Source organism: Petaurus breviceps, unplaced genomic scaffold, assembly GCF_028583685.1.
Source record: "Petaurus breviceps papuanus isolate PSGF00001 unplaced genomic scaffold, PetGlider_PUasm1.0 90897, whole genome shotgun sequence".
NCBI lineage: Eukaryota > Metazoa > Chordata > Mammalia > Diprotodontia > Petauridae > Petaurus > Petaurus breviceps.
Genome location: NW_027187374.1, coordinates 7,893,949 through 7,916,705, shown reverse-complemented (window position 1 = coordinate 7,916,705; position 22,757 = coordinate 7,893,949). Strand labels below are relative to the sequence as shown.

Genomic DNA, 22,757 nt, shown 5'->3' with positions numbered 1-22,757 from the left:
AAATAGGACATTTAAATTCTTCAAGACTCAAGAGAAGCATAAAAAGGTAAACATTAAAGAGTAATCATAAGGGACTTGGTAAAGTTAAACTTTTCACATTACTATATAGGAAGATGATGCATGTAACTCCTAAAATATTATTATTAGAGCAGTTAACAGGAGTTTACACAGACAGAAGGCATGGATGTGAGTTGATTATGCTGGAATGATCTCAAAAAAAAAAGAAGCAGTAAGAAAGGGCATAATACATAGGGAGAAGGGGAAAGAAATGGAAGAATGGGGAAATTTTCCTCATATAAAAGAGGTACAAAAGGGGGAACTTTTACAGTAGAAAGGAAAATGAGAGAGTAGCAAGTAATGCTTTAACCTCACTCTCATTGGAATTGATTCAAAGATGGAAGAACATACACATATATATTACACACACACACAAACACAAAATTAGCTGTGTATAGAAATGTAACTTACCCAAGAGGGAAATAGAGGAAGAGGATGATGGGGAGGGGGAAGGGAGAGGAAAGACAGAGAGGAATGATAATAGGGAGGATGAATTTAGGGAGGCAGTGGTTAGAAACAAAATAGACTTTTGAGGAATGACAGGATAGAAAGAAAGAGAAGAGGGGCGGCTAGGTGGCGCAATGAATACAGCACCGGCCCTGGAGTCAGGACTCAAATCCGGCCTCAGACACTGAACACAAAAATTAGCCATGTGACCTTGGGCAAGTCACTTAACCCCAATTACCCTCCAAAAAAGGCAAAAAAAAAAATAAAAAGAAGAAGAAACAGAAGAAAAGGAGATGGAGGGAAATATACAATAATCATAATTATGATTATGAATGGGATGAGTTCACCCATAAAAGAGAATCAAATAGAATAGATTAGAAACGAAAATCCAACAATATGTTTTTTACAAAAGACACACTTGAAACAGAAAGACACACTCAACAATTAAAATAAACAGTTGTAACAGAATCTAATATGCTTCAGTTGAACTAAAAAAAAATGCAGGGAACTAAAAAAAAATGCAGGGATAGCGATCATGACTTCAGACAAAGCAAAAGCAAAAATAAGATCAATTTGAAAGAGGCAATCAGGGAAACTACATTTTGCTAAAGGTACCATAGACAATGATGCAATATCAAAAGTTTTTATTCTAGCTTCTCTGCTAAAGGCCTCATTTCTCAAATATACTGTGCATAGAACTGAGTCAAATTTGTAATAATAAGTCATTTCCCAAATGATAAATGGCCAAAGGACATGAACAGGCAGTTTTCAGACAAAGAACTCAAAGCTATCTATAGCCATGTGAGAAAAATATACCTTATATCTATCAGAAATGACAAATTCTAGAAAGGATGGAGGAGAGGGGGAATCGGTATGAACTCTTGGTAAAGTTGTGAAATGGTTCAATCATGCTGGAGAACAATTTGGAACTAGGCCAAATGGGCTATACAACTGTGCCTACCCTTTGACTCAGAATTACTAATACTAGGTCTTTATCCCAATGAGATAAAAGGAAAAGGGAAAGGACTTATATGTACAAAAATACTTAGAGCAGCTCTTTTTTGTGGTAGCAAAGAATTGGAAACTGAGGGGATGTTCATCAATTGGGGAATGGCTGAACAAGCTGTGGCATTTGATTGTGATAGAAGACTATTGTGCTGTAGGAAATGATGAGGGGGGTGGTTTCACAAAAACACAGCATGACCTATGTGAACTGATGAAAAGTGAAGTGAAAAAAAGCAGGAGATCATTGTGCACAGTAATGGCAATGTTGTAATGACATGAAACTGAGAAAGAATTGGCTACTTCGATTAATACAATAGTATGAGACAATTCCAAAGGGCTCAGGATGAAAAAATGCTATTCACTTCCAGAGAAAGAAGTGATAAACTGAATGCAAACCGAAGTATAATTTTCTCCCTTTATTTTTCTTGCTTTTTTGTTGAAATATAGAAATATTGTGTATAATTGATAATACTTGCCTTCTCAGTGGGTGGGAAAGGAGGTGGGAGAGAGAGAATATGGAACTCAAAATTTAGAAAAGAAAAAATGTTAAAGAAATAAATAATGAAAATTTAAAAATAAATAAAAAAGCAATTGTATGACTAACTAGCATGAACCTGCAAATCATAAAATATGGTTTTCCTTCAAGACTTCAATGATCAAAGGTGCTACTATGATCATCAGGAAGATTAAAGATGCTACATAATAAGAAATAAAAAGGCAGCATTTGACAAATGGAAATCAAGTGTTCAATGAAATAAAGAGAGACATTTGTGAAAGTCATATCAAGAGAATGAAAGCTCTTTCTCTGTTAATACATTGGTTTTTGTTATATAGTTAACTAGTATGAAAATGCTTTTGAATTGCTTGTGATACCATCCACATTTTTTTCCAGAATAGATAAAAAATCCCCCTCAATTATCATAATGCACGCAAGAGAAAACAAAAGTATCATTTTTGTTTCTAAACATTAAAATAGAGAAATAACAAAAAAGTTAAGTCATCTGCAGACTTACCAAATGTGGGTGCACCAGAAATAGCAACAGGTTGCTGTTTCATGACAGGAGGAAGTGCAGCAGGTAGCTGATAACCTTGTAGCTTCAGTTTGATAAGTTTCATTGCTATAGAAAATTCTATCTGATCCATTCTGCCATCATTGTTCATGTCAGCTAGTGCCCTGAAATTCAATGCCATGAACCTTTTTAAAAACTGTAACCTTAAAGAATCTTTTTAAAGCACTAAAAACTGAACCCCGACATCCTATGCCTCTGCAAAGTACCCCAAACCTCCAAATTGTAAAAATCAAGCTAATGATTAGTTAACTTATAAATGGCTTATTTAAATCTGTAGTACTGTCAATGTATCTCTTTAAAAAGAAACTTTTAACTTCTTTTTACTAAGTAGTGTTTTCAAAATGTTGGAACATACATAACCTTTGAAAACTGTTAAGCTCTCATTGTGCTTCAAAAAAAAATTTTTGGAGGGCAATTGGGGTTGTGACTTGCCCAAGGTCACATGGCTAGTTTTTGTGTTAAGTGTCTGAGACTGGATTTGAACTCAGGTCCCCCTGACTCCAGGGCTGGTGCTCTATTCACTGCACCACCTAGCCACCCCTTCAAAATTTTTTTAAACTAAAAACAAAAATAACTTAAAATATTACTCCAACTTTTAAAATTTAGAGTTTGGGAATCACAAAGAACTTAAACATAGGCAATGTATTTCTAAAGAAATTTAGCCAAAACTGTACACACTCCCTGAGGGGTTCAGCAAACCTCACTATAGGGACACTTTTTTAACTGACACGTTGATACTTTCAAAGCTAGTGAAGTTAACTTCTTTAGACTCTAGCCCTTTGTGTCTTAACAACACAGCAACTGTGCTGTTGGCAAATGATACTACAACATAAATTGTCCAAGTACAATACAAAACAACAAGAAAATGGAGTTTCATGTAAAATAGCTTTTTCCAAAGAATAATGAATGAAAGGAACAAAAGGGAGCACCTGCAGAGATTATGAAAACAGTACAGTGGTTGCCACAAGTTTCTGCATTTGGAAACCACATCATACAGGGTGTCTCAAAAGTCTTAGTATGGGTTTGGACTTTACTAAGGACACCCTGCACAATGAAAAACTCAAACTATTAATGCTATAACTACTTAAAACATTTGTTTATTTGTTTTTTACAAGATTACTCATTGAGATTTGGTATTCTTTGGCCCTACAAGAAACTCAGGATTTAGCTAGCCATCAAAATAATTTCCTTTGAAACATTTTACTTACACCATAAAAATCACACATACCTCAGAGTAACATAGATTTCTAATGAGAAAATCTTGCTGCCACTTGGTAGTCATATAACCTTGGGCAAATAATTTAAACGTTTCTGAGCCTCAGTTTCCTCAGAAACAGAGATAAAGACACTTGGATTGTTTGTTTCTGGGCTCATTGTGAGACTCGAATGAGAAAATATATGCTGATCGCTTTGTAAATATAAAATGTTATAAATAATATAAGCTGCTATTTTGGTGGCAATAACAGCAATAAAATACCAAAGAAAGGGAATATTTTGGAGTTGAAACTGTAAAAAACAACATACATGTTACTTTAAGGAAAAAAGTTCAATTGCATAGACTTCTCTTGATATGATTACAGTTAACTTATCAAAGTTAATACTTATCAAGAATAAGAACTACCTGGGCATCTAGCCATAATAGGAATATGGCAGAAGAAGTCAAATCTGAAGTTCAGATTAAAAACTAGGACAACAGAATTACAAATGTGACATTCCCTAACGATTAACATTTTTCCTAAAACTGAAGGAACATAGACAACAAAAATTAAAACTCAACTGTAAGAAAGGTAAGCCCCTTTAAACAGAAAAAACCCAATTATATGGCCATTTATACTTCCTTTTTGCTCTAGATAAGAGATCCTGGACTTCATTAAGACAATGACTAATCAATCCTCAGTGGACCATGCCAGAGCATCAGGGGAATAATAGGATTCAAGTACTGCAAGAATTGGTGCTGTAGGGGCAGCCAGGTGGCTCAGCGAGTAAGAGCACCGGCTCCAGTGTCGGGATGACCTGGGGATCAAATCCGGGCTCCGACACTTAGCACCACACCCAGAAATAACTGGCCATGTAACCTTGAGCAAGTTACTTAACCCCAATTGCTCATAAAAAAAAAAAAAAAAGGAATTGGTGCTGTGAAGAAGCTTGGTTAGGAAACAAAGATTTGAAAGACTGGTAAGCATCACCAGTATTTAAGCTTCCAACTACCACTTCTTGGAATCTGATTAGCTTGGCAAAAAAAAAAAATGTTTTTAAAGGCTGGGAAATAGGCAAATGGGAATTCATAGAAGATTCTGAGTGACTGACTTGTGTTATTTTTTCAAATCAAAATTGCAAAAATCAAAACAGAACAAAATCCAACTGTACAGTATTAGAAATTGTTTTCTTTTCTAACTCCTTTTCCTTAACAAGAATCCAGAGGATACCTACATGAATATTAAATTAAAGCCATATTCTTTTTTCAGTCAAAATAATATGTTTTTGGGTTACTAAGAGAAACCGCTGAAGTAACCTTTAGTGTTGGGAAAGACTTGCCTAAATACAAAACCGAGGTCTTAAAACAATAGACAAATGATGTTCTCTGCATTTAAATTAAATGTAAGGTAAAATCCTTAGGAACTTTAAGAAAGTGTATATAAAACTGGCCTCAAGTAAGTAGCTATGTAAGAAAATGTTGTGGTTCATTTTATTTTTCATGTTAATTTGAAATCATTAACACCACGTTTGCTTGGAATTCCACAGTCAAATAAAGAAAAGTATTGCTCATGGGAGAAAGCAATAAACTGCTGAGATTCTTGAGGCTCCAAAATAAATTTTCAAGTATGAAATATTTCAGATTTTTTGAGTGAGGAAACAAACAGCTAATCTTGCTCAAATTATTTTGCTTGAATGCTGAAGTAATGTCCTCTATCTGACCTTGGTTCACAGAATGTTATTTCTAGCAGCAAGGGATTTACACTGGTGTTCTGGTGAAATCATATGCACTCCTTTTAACTATATAAAGGAGACAACTATCTCTGAATTCAGGCAAAACACTAAATTGTCTAATCTGCATTTTAACTCAGTAATATGTTGTACAAAACATCTGTATAAAATTATTAACTAAAACATGGTATGCTTTGCCACACGTTGTTAAGCTTAGGCAGTGAAAATGCTAATACAATTCCTGAATCTTAGAAAGAGAAAAAAGACTGAGTGATCATTTTATTTTAGAAATCTGAAAGCCAAAGGACAAAGAAGTTAAATAACGTGCCCAAGGTTAGCAGAGTAGCAGAAGCAAAACCAGAACCACAGGTAAGATTCACAGACTAGGGCTAGAAGGGACCTCAGAAAGCATCTAGTCCAAACACCACAGTTTACTTCTGAGAAAACCAAGGTCTAGGGAACTTGAGTTCTCAAGGTCTCACAGACTGTGAGAATCTTTAGAAGGCAGCTCTGGGCCAGATCCTCTGATGCCACATTTCTGTTCTTTCCCATGTTCCACACTGTCTTCCCAGAATCCAGATATCTTGATTCCTAGTCTAGACTTATGCCAACATATACTGCAATACTTACTGCCTCTCAAAGAAAAGCCATTTCTAAATTCAGATTATGTTACTGTGGGACTATATAACTGAGAGTTAATTACTTCTTTAAAAGATTTTTATCTAAAGTAGTTAAAGGATAATCACTTTAGTACTTAAAAAACCCACAGCTATCTGGAAAACTCATTCCAAAATGACTCATTCCTGCAAAAGACAACAATATGAGTAATTTATCATTTTTTTCAAAGAAACTGGTTCTAGCCTATAGAGAACTTTTACAACATATACGTCAAGAAGAGTAGGCAGTTCCTTTATTCTTAAAAATGACTGTCTTAACAGTGAATTTTAAAATACAGTATATTTGACTGAACTTTGATTTTAGAAATCTCAGCTTATTATCCTAACTTTCCATATACAATATTCAATGTAAATGTCACTAAAAAGAAGTGAAACCATTTGTGACATATATCAGCATACATTTTCAACTTACCATATCTGTGCTAAAACAGGCTGAGGTAATCCAGACTGAAAAAAGAAGTTTCTGGCTTGATCACCTGTAAATTAAAGGAAGACTGTTTCAAAAGAAATTAAGTCATCAGAAACTGATTAAAACAAAACTATGCAAAATAGAAATGCAAATTTAAGGAAAATGCTGAAATCCTGATAAAGACTGAACTTATTTTCTCCTAATATGTACAAGAAAATAAGATCAAAATAAAAACCAATCTGACTTCATACAGGCATATAGGTCATATTATTGCATTTTGCAATACTGTGGGGGTTTTTTTTTAAACAAACTAAAAGTTTGTGGCAATCCTGCTCTTGAGCAAGTCTATTAGTGCCATTTTTCCAACAGCACATGCTCACCTCATGTCGACTCTGGGTCACATTTTCATAATTCTCACAATATTTCATTATTATATTGTGATCAGTGATCTTTGATGTTACTATTACAATTGTTTTGGGGCACCATGATCCACACCTATTTAAGATGACAAACAATCAATAAATATTGTTTGTTTTCTGACTATTCCACCAACCAGCCCTTCCCCTATCTCTCTCCCTCTCCTCGGTCCTCCCTATTCCCAGAGACACTACAATACAGAAGAATTTTGCATAAACAGCTTATAAAGGATCATCAGGGCTTGAGAGGGCTGATTTCAATTATGAAAGAAGTTCTATTGTGGGTAAAATGCTATCCAACAGTATCACATGTCACAGAGAAATGTTTAGGGAAAGGAAGGGTCAATGATGTGACAAATTTCATTGTCTTATTTTAAGAAATTACCACAACCACCCTAACCTTCAGTAACCACCACCCTGATCAGTCAGCAACCATCAACATCAAGGCAAAACCCCCCATCAGCAAAAAGATTGTGATTATGAAAGCTCAGATGATGCTTATCATTTTTTAGTAATACAGGATTTTTAATTAAGATATATACATTGATATTTTTAGACATAACACTATTGCACACTTGACAGATTATGGTATAATATAAACATAAATTTTACTTACACTGGGAAACCATAAAACTTATGTGACTTGCTATACTGTGATATTTGCTTTGATGTGGTGGTCAGAAAACAAACCTGCAATACCTCTAGGGTATATCTAAACCCACTCACTAAATAATCTGGAAAACATTTGCTTAGAATGGTTATACTAGTTAATTACATGGTTTTGTTTTTGCTTTTGTTTTTTTAAAAGCAATTGGGATTAAGTAACTTGCTCAAGGTTACAGGGCCAGTTATTTCTGGGTGTGGTGCTAAGTATCAGAGCCCGGATTCAATCCCAGGTCATCCCGACTCTGGGGCCAGTACTCTTACTCACTGCACCACCTAGCCACCCCTAAGCAATTGGGATTAAGTAACTTGTTCAAGGTTACACAGCCAGGTGTTTCTGAGTGGGTGCTAAGTGTATGAACCCAGATTTGATCCCAGGTCATCCCAACTCTGGGGCCAGTGCTCTTAGTCGCTGTGCTGCCTGGCCACCCTAGTTAATTACATGTTAAATATTATTTGCCATTAAAATATAGCTCTTAATATCTGCTTAGAGAAGAACAAATGTGCTTCCTTTTGTTTTAGAGTTTGTGAGCCAGAGAAAATTCAGACTTGATACATACTTTCTTTGAAAAATATGATACAAAAACAGAAACTGATGGAAAAATTAGAAAAGTTTACCAAAAAATAAGTTCAGAACAGCGGCTTATGCAAAATAGCCCCAAAGTTCCAAATGGATGCTCAAATAAAATATGAAAGATTACATAATAAAACAATTCAAGAATAGATAGAGGTACCTTTCACACTTTTAACTAAGGAGAAAATTCTTAAGCACTCAAAGGATGGAAGAAAACACAAAAGGTAAAATTATTTGATTACATGACATTGAAAGGCTTTTGAAGGAAGAACAGCAATACAAGGATAATAGGGAAATTGTCAATTGGGGGAAAATGTTTGCATCATATTTCTCTGATAAAAATCTAATATCCAAGATAGAGAAATGACATATGTAATAGCCACTCCCTAATAGCTAAGTAGTGAAAAAATATGAACAAATAATTCTAAGAAAAAGAATTTTCAACATTTAAGATTACTCCAAATCACAAATAACAAGAGAATTAGAAATCAAATAAATTATGAAATTTCACTGAACTATTTTTTAAAATTCTTTGTTATAAAAGAAGACTCTCTGGGAGCAGATGGGGACAGAGAATATTGAGGAATGAATGTGACAAAAAACAAAAAGCTAGCAAAAAATTTGAGAGAGAGATGGAGACAGAAAAATGGATAAACAGAGACAAAGACAGAAACAGAGAATGAGAATATTTTTCCCCAATCTCAACACTACACATTTAAAATTTAGGGCACTTTGTGAGGTAGCAAAATCTTCCAGTATAGGGAATAATTATAATATTTAGGATAGTGAATAACTATATATGCAGCATAGGAAATAACTATAACAATTAAATTAATCTGCTCCATTCTTTTTAAGCCAATTCCAGTTGAGTATTTAAATAATAAATGTAAATTAAAAGAACAAAGATGTGAAACTTAAATAAAATAGCAAAGTAATATCAATAATAAAAAGAAAGGATCAGTCTCTATCAGTAAAGAGCATCATGGAAACGGTAAGCCAAAAAGCTCAGAAGGAAGCACTTACTCAACACCCGTGACTTAACTGCAATCACCACAAGGTTGGTTAGACTTCATCAATTTCAAAATGTTCAAATTCTTGTTCAGACAAAAATTTTGAACAAAAATGTTCAAAAATTTATTTTTGTACTTTTTTTTTTCAAATCACATGCTTTATTAACTTCTGGTTTACATCATTCATTTCCACCAGATTTTGAGTTACAAATTTTCTTCCTGTTTTTCCCCTACCCACTAACCCAAAATAGTGATCGCACTGGATATACCCTCCTCCAATCTGTTCTCTCCCATATCATCTCCCATACCCCCTCTGACTTTCCAGTAGGGCATAGTGGATCTCTATGCCCCAGTGCCTGTATATCTTATTTCTCAGTTACATGTAAAATAATACTAATAATAGTGTGTGTGTATTTATATTATTTTATTTTTTTTAACATTTGATTTTAAAACTTTGAATTCCAGTTTCATTCCTTTCCTCCCTTGTCACCCACCCTTACTGGGAAGATAAACAATTCAGTATAGGTTGTACATGTGTAGCCATGCAAAACATTTCCATATTGGATATATTGTAAAAGACTATGTTTTCCTCCCTCCTATCCCACTTCCCACTTGTTCTATTCTCTACTTTGATCCTGTCCCTTTTCAAAAGTGGGTGCTTCCAACTTCCCTCCCTTCCATCATCCCCCCTGTCATCCTCTTCCCCCCTACTCTCCTATAGGGTGAGATACCCTATTTAGTGTGTATGTCATTCCCTCCCTAAGCCAAATTCAATGTGAATAAGGTTGACTCATTCCCTTTTGCCTTCCTGTTCTTCCCCTCCATTGTAACCATTTTCCCTTGACTCTTCTATATGAGATAATTTACCCCATTCTGTCTCTCCCCATCTCCTCTCATTAAATTGGTCCTGTGCCTTCTATCTATGTATACCTGTAAACATATATACACACATTCGCACATGTATTCATATACCCATATACCCTCTGATATAGACACACACACACACACACACACACACATATATATATTTCCTTCAACTATTTTCATACTGAGAAAAGTTTCATAAATTACAATTATTGTTTTTCCATGTAGGAATGTAAATAGTTCCACTTTGATAAATTCCTTATGATTTCTTTTCCCTGTTTACCTTCTCATTACACTGAATGACCATATTTTCCCCTGAAACATGATACTCAGTTTTGCTGGGTAGGTGATTCTTGGTTTTAATCCCAGCTCCTTTGCTCTCCGGAATATCATATTCCAAGCCCTTCGATTACTCAGTGTAGAAGCTACCAGATCCTCTGTTATCCTGATTGTGTTTCCACAATATTCAAATTGTTTCTTCCTGGCTGCTTGTAATATTCTCTCCTTGATCCAGGAATTCTGGAATCTGGCTATAATATTTCTAGGAGTTTTCTTTTTGGGATCTTTTTCAGGGGGTGATTGGTAGATTCTTTCAACCTCTATTTTGCCCTCTGGTTCTAAAACATCAGGGCAGTTTTCCTTGAGAATTTCTTGAAGGATGATTTCTAGGTTCTTTTTTTGATCATGGGGTAGTCCAATAATTTTTAAATGATCTCTCCTGGATCTATTTTCCAGGTCAGTGGTTTTTCCAATGAGATACTTCACATTGCCTTCTATTTTTTCATTTTTTTGGATCTGTTTAACAGTATCTTGATTTCTCATAAGGTCACTAGCTTCCATTTGCTCCAATCTAATTCTGAAGGAATGATTGTCTTCAGTGAGCTTTTGAGATTCTTTTTCCATATGGCAAATTTGGCTTTTTAAGGCATTCTTCTCATCATTGGCTTTTTGAGCCTCTTTTGCCATTTGAATTAGTCTATTTTTTAAGGTTTTATTTTCTTCAGTAAGGTTGTTGACTCTCATTTCATAATTTTCTTGAATTGTTCTCATTTTTCTTCCCAATTTTTCCTCCATTTCTCTTATTTGATTTTCAAAATCCTTCTTAAGGTCCTCTATGGCCTGTAACCACCTCATATTTTCCTTTGAAGCTTTTGGTACAGGAGTTCTGACTTCACTGTCTTCCTCCTGTTCCATGCTTTGATCCTTTTTGTCCCCAAAGTAGGAGTGTAAACTTGGGTTGCTCTGTTTACTTTGGTTCCCTAGTTTGTTTGTGTTGCTACTCAATTACTTGACTTTTGGGCTTTTTGCCACAGTAGGACTCTGCTACTAGACAGGGGAGCTTTGTCCCAAACGCTGGGGTTTTCTCAGCTGCTGAAGGTATTAGTTGGGTGCCCTCTCTGAAGCCTCCACACCTCAGGCAAGCTGGTCACTCCACCCTAGACTGCAATCCAGATCCAAGCAGGTTAAAGCAAGAGCAATTACCCCTCAGACTGGTTGCTTGGTCCCCCCACAATCTGCAGGCCAGGAGCTGAAGCAGCCACATGTGGCTGTGGCTGCAGGGCTGCGGCCCCTCAACTGCTTCTTGCCCCCGGGGCAAAAGCATACGCACTCCCAATTACTGGATCCCAAAGTCCACACTGCACTGACCTCTCACTTTGTCTTTAGAATAATTCTGGAAACTACCACAGTTGCTGGTGATTTGAAGTCCCTCCAGCTGGTGGTTGGTCAGCCCGCCCTGGGGCTAAAACCTCTGACCTACGTCCAGAATGCTGGCCACTTGCTGCAGGCCTTCCGGGCTGTCCTCAGTGGGAGGTTGGCTTCTCTGTGTCATTTTGTGGGTTCTGTAGCTCCAAAGTTTCTTCAGAGTCACCTTTTACATGAATTGGGGGAAGAAGAATCCACAGACCCGCAGAAGTCCTATTACGACTCCACCATCTTGACTCCGCCCCCCTATTTTTGTACTTATTATGACTCCAGGTCCCTTATTCCTTCCCTGTTCTCCAAGTCTATTGTCATGTTAAGTCTAACTTCCCAATATTCCTCAGTGTTGACCCAATGGCCAGCCATTTCAACAATAGTAATCCTTTTAATCTTTTACTGATTCCCATCACATTCTACATAACAAATATTTGAAAACATCTGTCCTCAGAAGTTCTACTTTACCCTTTCCCTCTACCTCTCAGCTAATACCACCTTCATCTCTTTATTTACTAAGAAAATAGCAGACATCTGGTATAAATATACTCAATTCCCCTTCTCTACATCTCTCAATGTTGTCACCCATTCTTTCTAACTTCTCTATAGTTATTAAAAAAATAGCCTTTTTGCCAAGGTTAATCCTTCTACCTGTTCCTTCAAACCCCTTCCCTGAAAGGCCTGGATCCATCAGTTATCTCGCATATGCATTTTCAACATCCTCTTTATTGGCATATAATTTCCTGTAGGAAAATCTACAGGAAAATTCCTACAGGAAATCTCAGGTCTGAGCACAGTGAAACAAACAGGAAAAAAAAAAAACCACCAAAAAATCAACAAAAGCCAAAACCTTCATTTGACTCTCTCTACTCCTAGTTTAATAGCCAAATTCTTAGAAAGAGTAGCCTATATTCCTGCTTCCACTTCCTCACCACCCACCCATGTTTCAAACCTTTTGATTTTGCTCTTTGAATGTTAAGACTTCATAATATCTATTGGACTTTTTACTATACTTGTATTCCTTGACCTCTCTGCATAAGCTGACACCTCCTTCTTGATAGCCTCTCCATCCACTTTGGTTATATTATACTTTCATTGCTCTTCTTAAACTTCAATGTCCACTCCTTTTGTCTCCTTTCCCATCTTCTCCCACTCAATATGTATGGTTGCTCCCCAAGTTTTGTCCTTGCTCCTCTTTTAACTTTTTACATGCTTTCCCTTGGTATCATATCCATTCCCATAACTTCAATTAGCAGTTCTAAGCAGATGACTCTCAGATCTATATATTCATACCAATCTCTCCACAGAGTTCTAATCCTGTAACTCTTACTGCCTGAATATTCATTTAGTCTTCAAACCTTAATTTCTTATGTGAAACATACAAGATGCTGATGGAAACAAAAAATTTAGCTATGACATAGTTCCTATTCTCCATGAAATTTATGATCTAATAAGGGAAGAATACACAACAAAAAAATTGCCATACTACGTATTATATGGTAAGTACATTAAAATGCTTCAAAATAAAATGTGATATTAATGTCTGGGGGAGGCGCCTCGGTCATAATGAAGCTTTCATGAGGAAGTCTATTTAAATTAGACTTTAAAGGATAGGTGGTAATTCAATAACTGAAAAATGAACATCCAAGGAAGAGTGAAAAAAGATGCACAGCACAGCTGAGGGGCAGAGTTATACAGATTTGTTCTAACTACAATGCTGTGCCACAATCTCAAAACTCATGATGTCCAAAGCTTAATTTTTCTTCCATGAGACATCTACTGTTCCCTCTACCTTCTCCATTTCTGTTGCTTACATGACTATCTTCCCAATCCCCTGGTTCAAAATCTAAGTATTGTCTGATTTTTTCCTTTCTAGTCTTATTAACCAAATTCATTGTTTCCTACCTTGGACTATTGAAATAGCCTACCAACTACCCTCTCTTCCTTCAGCATATGCCCACTCTAATACATCATTTCACTGCTTTCATTGCTCTCATTTATCTACTCAAAATATTTAAGTGGCTCTCATTGACTATTGAATAAAATATGAATTTTTAATCACAGCATTCAAGGTCCTCCATAATCTGGCTCCAAACAACCTTTCCAAATTGCTCCATGTTCCATATTTTATATTATTCTATACTACTAACTCCAAGGTATAGGCTGTTCCTCATGTATATGCTTTACTAATTTCTATGTTTTTGTTGATACTTCACCCCCATGCCTGAAACTGCTCAACCCTACCTAACTCTGTATTTATCATATTGTCCCTTTCATCAGTTATTTGTATTCACATACCCTCAACTAGATAGTAAGTTCCTTACCTTACTATCTTTGTATTACTTGAATCTAATGCTTGTATCTAATCATAGAAATCAATGAATAAATGTTTTTGAATTGAGAGCAGAGAAAAGCCAGGCAAAAGGACTTGGTGGATTGGAAATTGACAAATTCGGGAGTTTTAAATAAAAATCTGTTCTCACAAATACACATATCATCAAAAAACAAAAAGAAAATATAAAAATACTGTATACAACTACCAGTAATAAACCCAGATGTTGGCTTGAGACTATGGAACTGCTGATCATGCTTGGCTCTTTCTTCTACAGTTATGGCCCAAATATCCAGGCTGCCTGTACGTCGATAAGAAGAAAAAAAAAAACCAGAGAGGAATGTTACTTAACTGTACTATTTCTCTGAACTTAACTTCTTTAAAAAATTCAAAAGATTTATAATTTCAACAATGTGGGCATACCCTCGAATAATACAAATTGTAATTTCTCTCACGTCTTTTACTTAGAAGTCTTTATTAGTAAATGTGACTAAAAAAATTCATTGCCTAGAGACCAATCTTGCAGCAATGAGATCCTCTAAAAGCTTGGCTTGGGTAGTCATCAGATGACAGATGTTACTTGCTCCTTACTCAAAACATTTCTAACTCTACTGGATTCATCAGGACTTGTGCTCTGCTCACAAGTTCTTCTAGAACCCAAGGTCATATACATACATACCATGACTAGGTATAAGAGAGTAGGGTGGATGGGAAGAAAATCCTGTAAGCAATCCTCAAGGAGTTGAATATAGGAGGAATTTATCTTGGAAACTATGTATTTATAAAACTTTCACATAAAAGTATGAATCAAAAGGTTCCAAGAAACTTGCTCAACAATGCTGGCAGTCATTTCTAAAATACACCAAGAACTGAGTAAAATTTATAAGAATACAAGTCATTCAACAATTGATAAATGGTCAAAGGATATGAACAGGCAGTTTTCAGAGGAAGAAATTAAAGATATCTATAAGCATATGAAAAATGTTCTAAATCACTATTGATTAGAGAAATGCAAATCAAAACAACTCTGAGGTACCACATCTCATTGGTCAGATTGGCTAACATGACAAAACAGGAAAATGATAAATGCTGGAGGGGATGTTGTAAAATTGGAACCCTAATGTATGGAGTTGTGATCTGATCCAACCACTCTGGAGAACAATTTGGAACAATGCCCAAAGGGCTATAAAAAAGTGACCCACCAATACCATTTCTAGGGCTATATCCCAAAGAGATCATACAAATGGGAAAAGGACCCTTATGTACAAAAATATTTATAGCAGTTCTTATTGTGGTGGCAAAGAATTGGAAATCAAGGGGATGCCCAGCAATTGGGGAATGGCTGAACAAGTTGCGGTATATGAATATAAAGGAATGCTATTGTGCTCTAAGAAATGAGGAGCAGACAGACTTCATAATAACCTGTAGAGATGTATGTAAACTGATGCTGTGAGGAGAGCAGAACCAGGAGAACTTTGTACGCAATTACAGACACATTGTATCTGTGATGATCGACTTTGACAGACTAGGCTCACCTCAGCAATGCAAAGTTATAAGACAGCTCCAAAAGACTCACGATGGAAAGGTCTATCCACATCCAGAAAAAGAACTAGAGTCTGAATGCAGATTGAAGCAAACTACTTGCTCTCTCTCTTTTGTGTTTTGTTTTGGTTTGTTTCTTCTTTCTCGTTGTTCACTCCATTGGTTATAATTCTTCTTTACACCTTGACTAATGTTTAATGTGAAGGTATTTGTAGAATCTATATCTGATTGCATGCCACCGTGGTGGGGTGGGGGAAAAAATTTGGAACTTGGAACTCAAGGGATTGTAGAACTGAATGTTGTAAACTAAAAATAAATAAATTAAAAAAAAAAAGAAAAGAAAAAAAAACAACAATGCTGGTAGGACTGCATGAAGTACAGAAATTTCATCAGCTCTCCCTACTTTCATTCAACCTTGTTAGTCAACTTTATTGAAATAAACTTGCATATAATCTACCGTATTTGCTGCAATCTTATGTCCTTTAGCTGGTGCCAACTGTTGTCAGAACTGGCATTCAGCTTCTAAATAATTTTAATATAAGAGAAAGATTTTAGAATCTGTTTTGGCTTCAGCTGCTGACTAATGCCTTCTCAGATCAAATTGTTATACTGGGATGACCCATACAAAAGAAGGTTCCATCATAGCTTATATTAATTACATTTACAGCAACTAAATGTCTCAGATTTTCAAAGAAAGTTCTAATTCCAAATTATCCTATTTCATGTGCCATACCTATTTTCCAAATATTCTGATCCACTGTTAAAAAAAATCACTAAAACAAATTATTTGATAGACCACATGTCCTGATTATTGGTTTGGAATATCTATCTGGTCATCATGCTTATATTGAGTCAATGCCTTAGTGATGAGCTTTCTCTAATATAACTTCGAACCAATGGAAAAGACAGAGGATGACAGAAAGTTTCCAAAATTTCAGAAGTTTTTCAAAACCCCTAAAATATAAGGTATAAGGAAGCTGACAGATTAAAGAGTATCTGAAGTTATAGAACACAAAAAAAATGCTTAAGATTCTAGAATCACACGTTCCTCTCCTCTACCCTAGAAGATGATCATTACTCTATGGCTTGGTTGCCTACAGGATAAAATATATAAAATTTGGCTCTAAGTGGTATGTAAGATTGGGTGAGTTATTCAAATTCCCTGGGCCACAGTATCCTCAGCTGTAAAAATAAGGGGGTTAGAGTAGATAATCTCAGTGGTGCCTTCTAGCTTTAGATCTATAATAACAGCAACAACAAGATTTATACAGTGTTTTTGAAATTTAAAAACCACTTTATCTATATCATCTCACTTGATCCTCACAACAATCCTGTGAAACAGGTACTATTATTATCCCCATTTTACATATGAGAAAATTGCATATGAGAGAGGTGAAATGCCTTGTCTGTGGTCACACACCTAGTAAATATCTCAGATGGATTTGAACAAGTATTCCTTGTTCCAAATCCCTGACTCCATTCACTATTCCTATAATCCCCTGACTTTATTATTCTAATTACACACACACACACACTCACACACACACACACACACACACACACACACGCACATGCACGCATACACCCTCTCTCTGTCTCTCTCTTTTCCTTCACTCCATAATCTATCCAGGCTGTAGTACTAGTGGTCTCCTGATCTCATTTTGTTCTAGACCATCGTCCAGGACTACACTCCCTTATATTTCACCATCTGCCCAAATCTTCCTTTCCATTCAATTCCCAGTACAAGTACTCTCTTTTCAATGAAACTTTCCCTAATAGTACTCCATTTTAAAATCTTCTTATATGACACAGGATTTTTCCATTGTCTTACTTATATTCTACCTTTTTCCTTACTTGTTTTTAATCTCTCCTATTATAAGCATCTTGAGGGAAAAGACTGAGTAGAGTAGGTTTAAAAAAATATTGTTTTTATTTTCAGCACATGGAATAGTCAGGTTCTTGTACATAATTGCCACTTTGTAAATGTAAATATAAACTGAAGTGTCTGCAGGATATGGGAAAGGCTGCTGAATTTCACAGTAGATTAGGCACTGGATACTGAGACAGGAATCCCTAAATTCAAATCCTACTTTGAATACTTAGTAGCTATATGACCCTGGGTAAGTCACTTAACCTCTCTTTGCCTCAGTTTCCTCACCTGTAAAATGGGGATTATAATATTACTTGCCTTACAGGGTTGTTGTGAATATCAAATGAAATAATATTAAGCACTTTGTAAATTTCTTCCCTCAAAACCTCCCTTTCTTCCCACAAAGTTCTACTGGCACAGACTCCTGTAACTAGGTTAAAAAAACATCTTTTGGAAAAAAAGCCTAAAGGATAAAAACAACAATCCTACTGCTATTTTTAATACATACCAAATACCAGTATGCTAGGTATCTCATAGAAATATTTACAACCCCAAAGAATTCAGAATTTATGGTATCATATTGGATATTAAGATAGATCGCTTTACCAATGGGCTATTACACTGATCTGACATTAATCTGAGAGTGAATCAGTGGAGAGAGGGGAGTTTTCATTTTATGCTTTTGGGGCTACATATTATGAGGATCATAAAAGCATTCTATTCACATTAGAATGTTTGAAAGAGACAGATCAAATTAGAAAAAGGACAAAAATTACTAATTAATTATTAAAGAAAAATCTGAAAACTTACCACCAAAAGATGTTGGAAATTGAGCCATGGTTCTTTTACTTTTAGCTTGCTAGTAGAAGCCTGTAATGAAAAATGCAACAATTAAGTTTATGCAGACATGTATTTTATTACACTTCATAAATAAAATTTATTGCTTTTTGGGCACTCTAACATGCAGAACACAGTGTATATTTTATAGAAACTTTAAGAAAAGTATAATAATGGATATTATTATTCATTTAAGATAGGATGATATATTCCCCATGTGTAATTACTATTTGTGTTATCATTCATTCACTGTTTTTATGGAAGCACTATGAAAAGAATCCTTAAGTCTGGACAGATTTTACATGATCAAATACATTATTCTAAAACAGGCAATACTTTCTGAACAAGTAAAGGGCCATGCAGTTAATGAGCCACCAGTGTGAGAACTCACCTTCATCAGACAATAAAGTCTGTTAGTCTGTCTATTCACCTCTAAAACATGGTGGTAACTTAAATATTAGAGAAGTAACATTTTATTACTTTAAATAAAACTTGGATGGGGTGGCTAGGTGGCGCAGTGAATAGAGCGCCAGCCCTGGAGTCAGAAGGACCTGAGTTCAAATCCGACCTCAGACACAACACAAAAACTAGCTGTGTGACCTTGGGCAAGTCACTTAACCCCAACTGCCCTACCTCCCCCACCCTCCAAAAGGCAAAAACAAAACAAAACAAAAATAAAAAAACAAAACTTGGGAGGCATTATCGCATTCAAACCTCAATATCCTTATGTTAGAAAAGGTAGAGCAGAAATTAATATTTCCATTTTCTAGCCTGGCCTGAGGTCACAAAGCAAGTCAGTGGAAAAGCATGGTCTTGAATCCAAGTCACTAAATTCTCAATATACTGTTTTATTCATCTATATTGGCACTCCTCCAAGTTGGTCAGAACTAAGATAATTTTTAGTAGACTACATAATGATTTGGAAGTGTCACTGAGAAAATACTCATAAATAAAAGTTTTGAAGTCTTTTAGGAAATTATTTTTACTAGTCTTAAAATTCAATCTTTTCATTCTTGTATTTTGAAAGACCTGTGATGTTACAATGTGACTCGCTCATATCACCAATGTTGACTGCAGCATATCAATGCCTTTTCATTTTGTGTAATTGTTGTCTATCTTTTCCCATAAATCCTCTATAGAAGACTTATCTATACAACATCCTGGAGGCCTTTCCTCCAGAACTTTTAATATTTGGTAGGTACGAATATAATATTTTGGCTCTTGACCTGTTATCTCTCGCTCTCACCACCTGACTGACCCACATCTTTCTCCAGACACACATTTCCTTTGTTTCTGATGATCTCCTTGTTTAATGTAAGTCACTAGTAAAAGAGCTGGATACGCCCGTCATAAGTAAGCTATATCTTCCACCTGCCCTTTAGATTATCCATAATTTTTATTTTTTTGGAAATAATTATTTTCTACAATTTTCATGTCATCATTTTGGGAATATTAGCATTTAAAAGGTGGGTGTTCTGTCAAGGAACAGCTTATGATTGATCACACAAAGTACTAGACAATTTCCTAAATGCAATAAAGCCTACTCACTTCCTGTTATTTACTTCTAGATTCAGATCACTGTCCATATGCAGTTCCTATCAATGACATACATAATGATCTAACTGAGTGGACTCCCCACTGAACTAAGATTCGTAAAATAAAGGACAGTCATCTTTCTTTCATTTGGTTTTTCCTGCATAGATTGGTAAACTGATCTCTTTTGAATGGTTATGAATCTCATTAGTCCTGTAGTATTCTTGGCCTTGATGAAATCAGGACACAATGGCATCCCAAAAAAGGTAGATTCCATAAAGCTTCAACATCAACAGGGAAACCCTTTTCCATTTGGGCTTTGCACAGGATATCTTTCATAACAATGGGAAAATGCCTCTGGAAATGGCATCTCCACACTTTATGCCTCATTTGATATTGATAATCAGAAGATCATCAAACAAAGTTATTTAGCGTGTGAATGTGAAGATGTTGCTCTAGACTTGAGAATAGTATGTGCAAATCTGACTCTTCTTAGCTAATTTTTATTTAGGATAATATGGGTGTATGCATACCTTTCTAATAAAAATTTTATGCAGATAAAAAAGTAGTTTGGGTTAACAGTTTCTAATGTCTCCTCAGTCGTTGTTTTGAAGAATCACAATGTCAGACAGGACAACAGCAAAAAGAGACTTGAATAAAACAGATAAACAGGGAAAAAACATTTGGCTAAAAGGCATTGCCAACAATTCATAAAGGCAACAAATGAAATACCATTTAACTACTTAAAAGGTAAAGCTAAGTGGCAGCTGATGTTAAGAGTAGACTGAGTGGTAGACCTGGAGTCAGGAAGACCTCAGATCTAATAGACATATATTAGCTGTGGGACACTGAACAAGCCACTTAATCTCTGCTTGCTTCAGTTTTCACAACTGTAAAAGAGAGAATAAGACCTACTTCACAGGGTTGTTGTGAGGATCAAATAAGAAAATGTTAGTAAAAAATGCTTAGGATAGTTCCTGGCACATAGCAGATAAAACATAAATGCTTATTCCTTTCCTTTTCCTTCCCCATCCTTCCCCTAAATGCATAAGAAACTGTGATAGGATTTGGCATGAGAGAAAGGTCAGAAGCAGAATGCATCAAATCAAAAGCAATGGTGCTAAGTATGCTTCTCCCTTACCCCTCTCTTTTTTATAAAAAGCAGTAAATAAATAAAAGGAATGAAAAATATGAGAGAATAGAGTGGAGGGAAATACAAAATTAATGACTATAACTATGAATGTCAATGTGATCATTTAACAATGAATGCCAACTTACTCATAAAACAGAAAAAGATAACAGAATGGATTAAAAAGTTGAATCTAATATGTTGGGGGGGGGTTTCTTGGAAGAAAACACAGTTGTAAGAAAGCTTTGCTCAGTTAAAATAAGGAAAATCTGGAGGAAAATCTATTATGCTTCAGTTGAAGTTAAAAAGGAAGGAATAATAATACCATCTGGGAACTTTTCCATTTAGGAGAAATGTCTTCATATTGAGATAGCTTAACTGATCCATAGATAGCCTTAAAGCTGTTAGCTTCCAACATGGCAATAGCAAAAATAAACCAAATTTAAAAAGACAAAAAGGGAAAATATATTTTACTTAAAGGAAGCACAAACAGTGAATTAATATCAATAATAAATGTGCACATACCAAATGGCATATCGGCTAAAGCTAAATGAGTTCCATGAAGAAATGGAGCAGAACTATAACACTGTAACCCACTTCAATATACCACTTTCAGAAATAGAAAAATCTAACCAAAAAATAAGAAGGAATGAAGTTAAGGACCTGAATGGGATTTGAGAAAAGTTAGATAACATAGACTTCTGGCAATTACTGAATTCAAATTAAAAAAAAAAAGAGTGCATGTATGTATTTCTCAGCTATGAATGTCATCATACAAAAAAAAAAACTGATGACACATGAATAGGCATAAAAAAACTCACAAAAGAAATGAAGAAGAAATATTAAAGATACTTTACTGACCACAATGTAATCAGTAATAATGTATAATCAGTAAAGGACTACTTAAGAAAAGATTACAAAATAATTGAGGGGCAACTAGGTGACACAGTGAATTAGAGCACGAGCCTTGGAATCAGGAGAACCTGAGTTCAAATCCAGCCTCAATTAATTGACACTTACTAGCTGTGTGACTTTGGGCAAGTCACTGAACCCCAATTACTTTGCCTTCCCCCCTCCAAAAATAAAAATATTTCAAGCCTAAATAATTTAATCCTAAATAATGGGTTAGTGAAAGAACAAATAATAGAAAAAATAGATAACTGTAGGCAATTTGGAGATGTAGGCAAATGTGCTAAGGGGCAATTTATAACTCCAAATACTTTCATCAGCAAAAGAGAGAAAGAATAAATCAACAAACTGGGCAAACAATTTTAAAAAACAGAAAAACAACCAAAATAGAAATGCTGACGATCAAACAAGAGATTAATAAAAACAAATTAAAAAAAAACTTTGAATACATAAAATTAAGAGCTATTGGGGAAATAAAGTAGGAAAAAATTAAATTGGTTTTAAAATAAAGAGGAAAATCAAATAACTAGCTTCTAATCTCAAAGGAAGAAATAATACCTGAAGAAGAAATCAAGAAAACTATGGAAATTTTTTGTCCAATATTCCAATAAAACAAGCAAAAAATGATACTAATATTTACAAAAATACAAAATAAACAGATTATCAGACAAAGAAATATGGAATTTAAACAACCAATCTCCAAAAAAGAACCTGAATGAGCCATAAACTCTCAAAGAAAAAAATCCCAGAATCAAATGGTCTTACAAGTGAATTTTATCAAACAGTTGAAATA

At 35.2% G+C, this 22,757-nt stretch overlaps 1 protein-coding gene across 7 annotated transcripts in view; it reads right to left on the bottom strand.

The window, feature by feature from the left end:
• Window positions 1-22,757, bottom strand: part of ITSN1 (intersectin 1) — a 327,970-nt gene that overhangs the window by 241,046 nt on the left and 64,167 nt on the right. For 3 of the 7 annotated variants that reach the window (XM_069074950.1, XM_069074948.1, XM_069074949.1), the window contains 4 exons: window positions 18,367-18,426; window positions 14,350-14,445; window positions 6,594-6,657; window positions 2,523-2,683 (listed from right to left, as the gene is read on the bottom strand). In XM_069074950.1, coding sequence (XP_068931051.1) covers window positions 2,523-2,683; window positions 6,594-6,657; window positions 14,350-14,445; window positions 18,367-18,394 — 349 coding nt within the window. In that variant the 5' untranslated portion in view covers window positions 18,395-18,426. The remainder of the gene's footprint in view (window positions 1-2,522; window positions 2,684-6,593; window positions 6,658-14,349; window positions 14,446-18,366; window positions 18,427-22,757) is intronic. The other 4 variants (XM_069074954.1, XM_069074951.1, XM_069074953.1 and 1 more) reach the window with 2 other exon arrangements.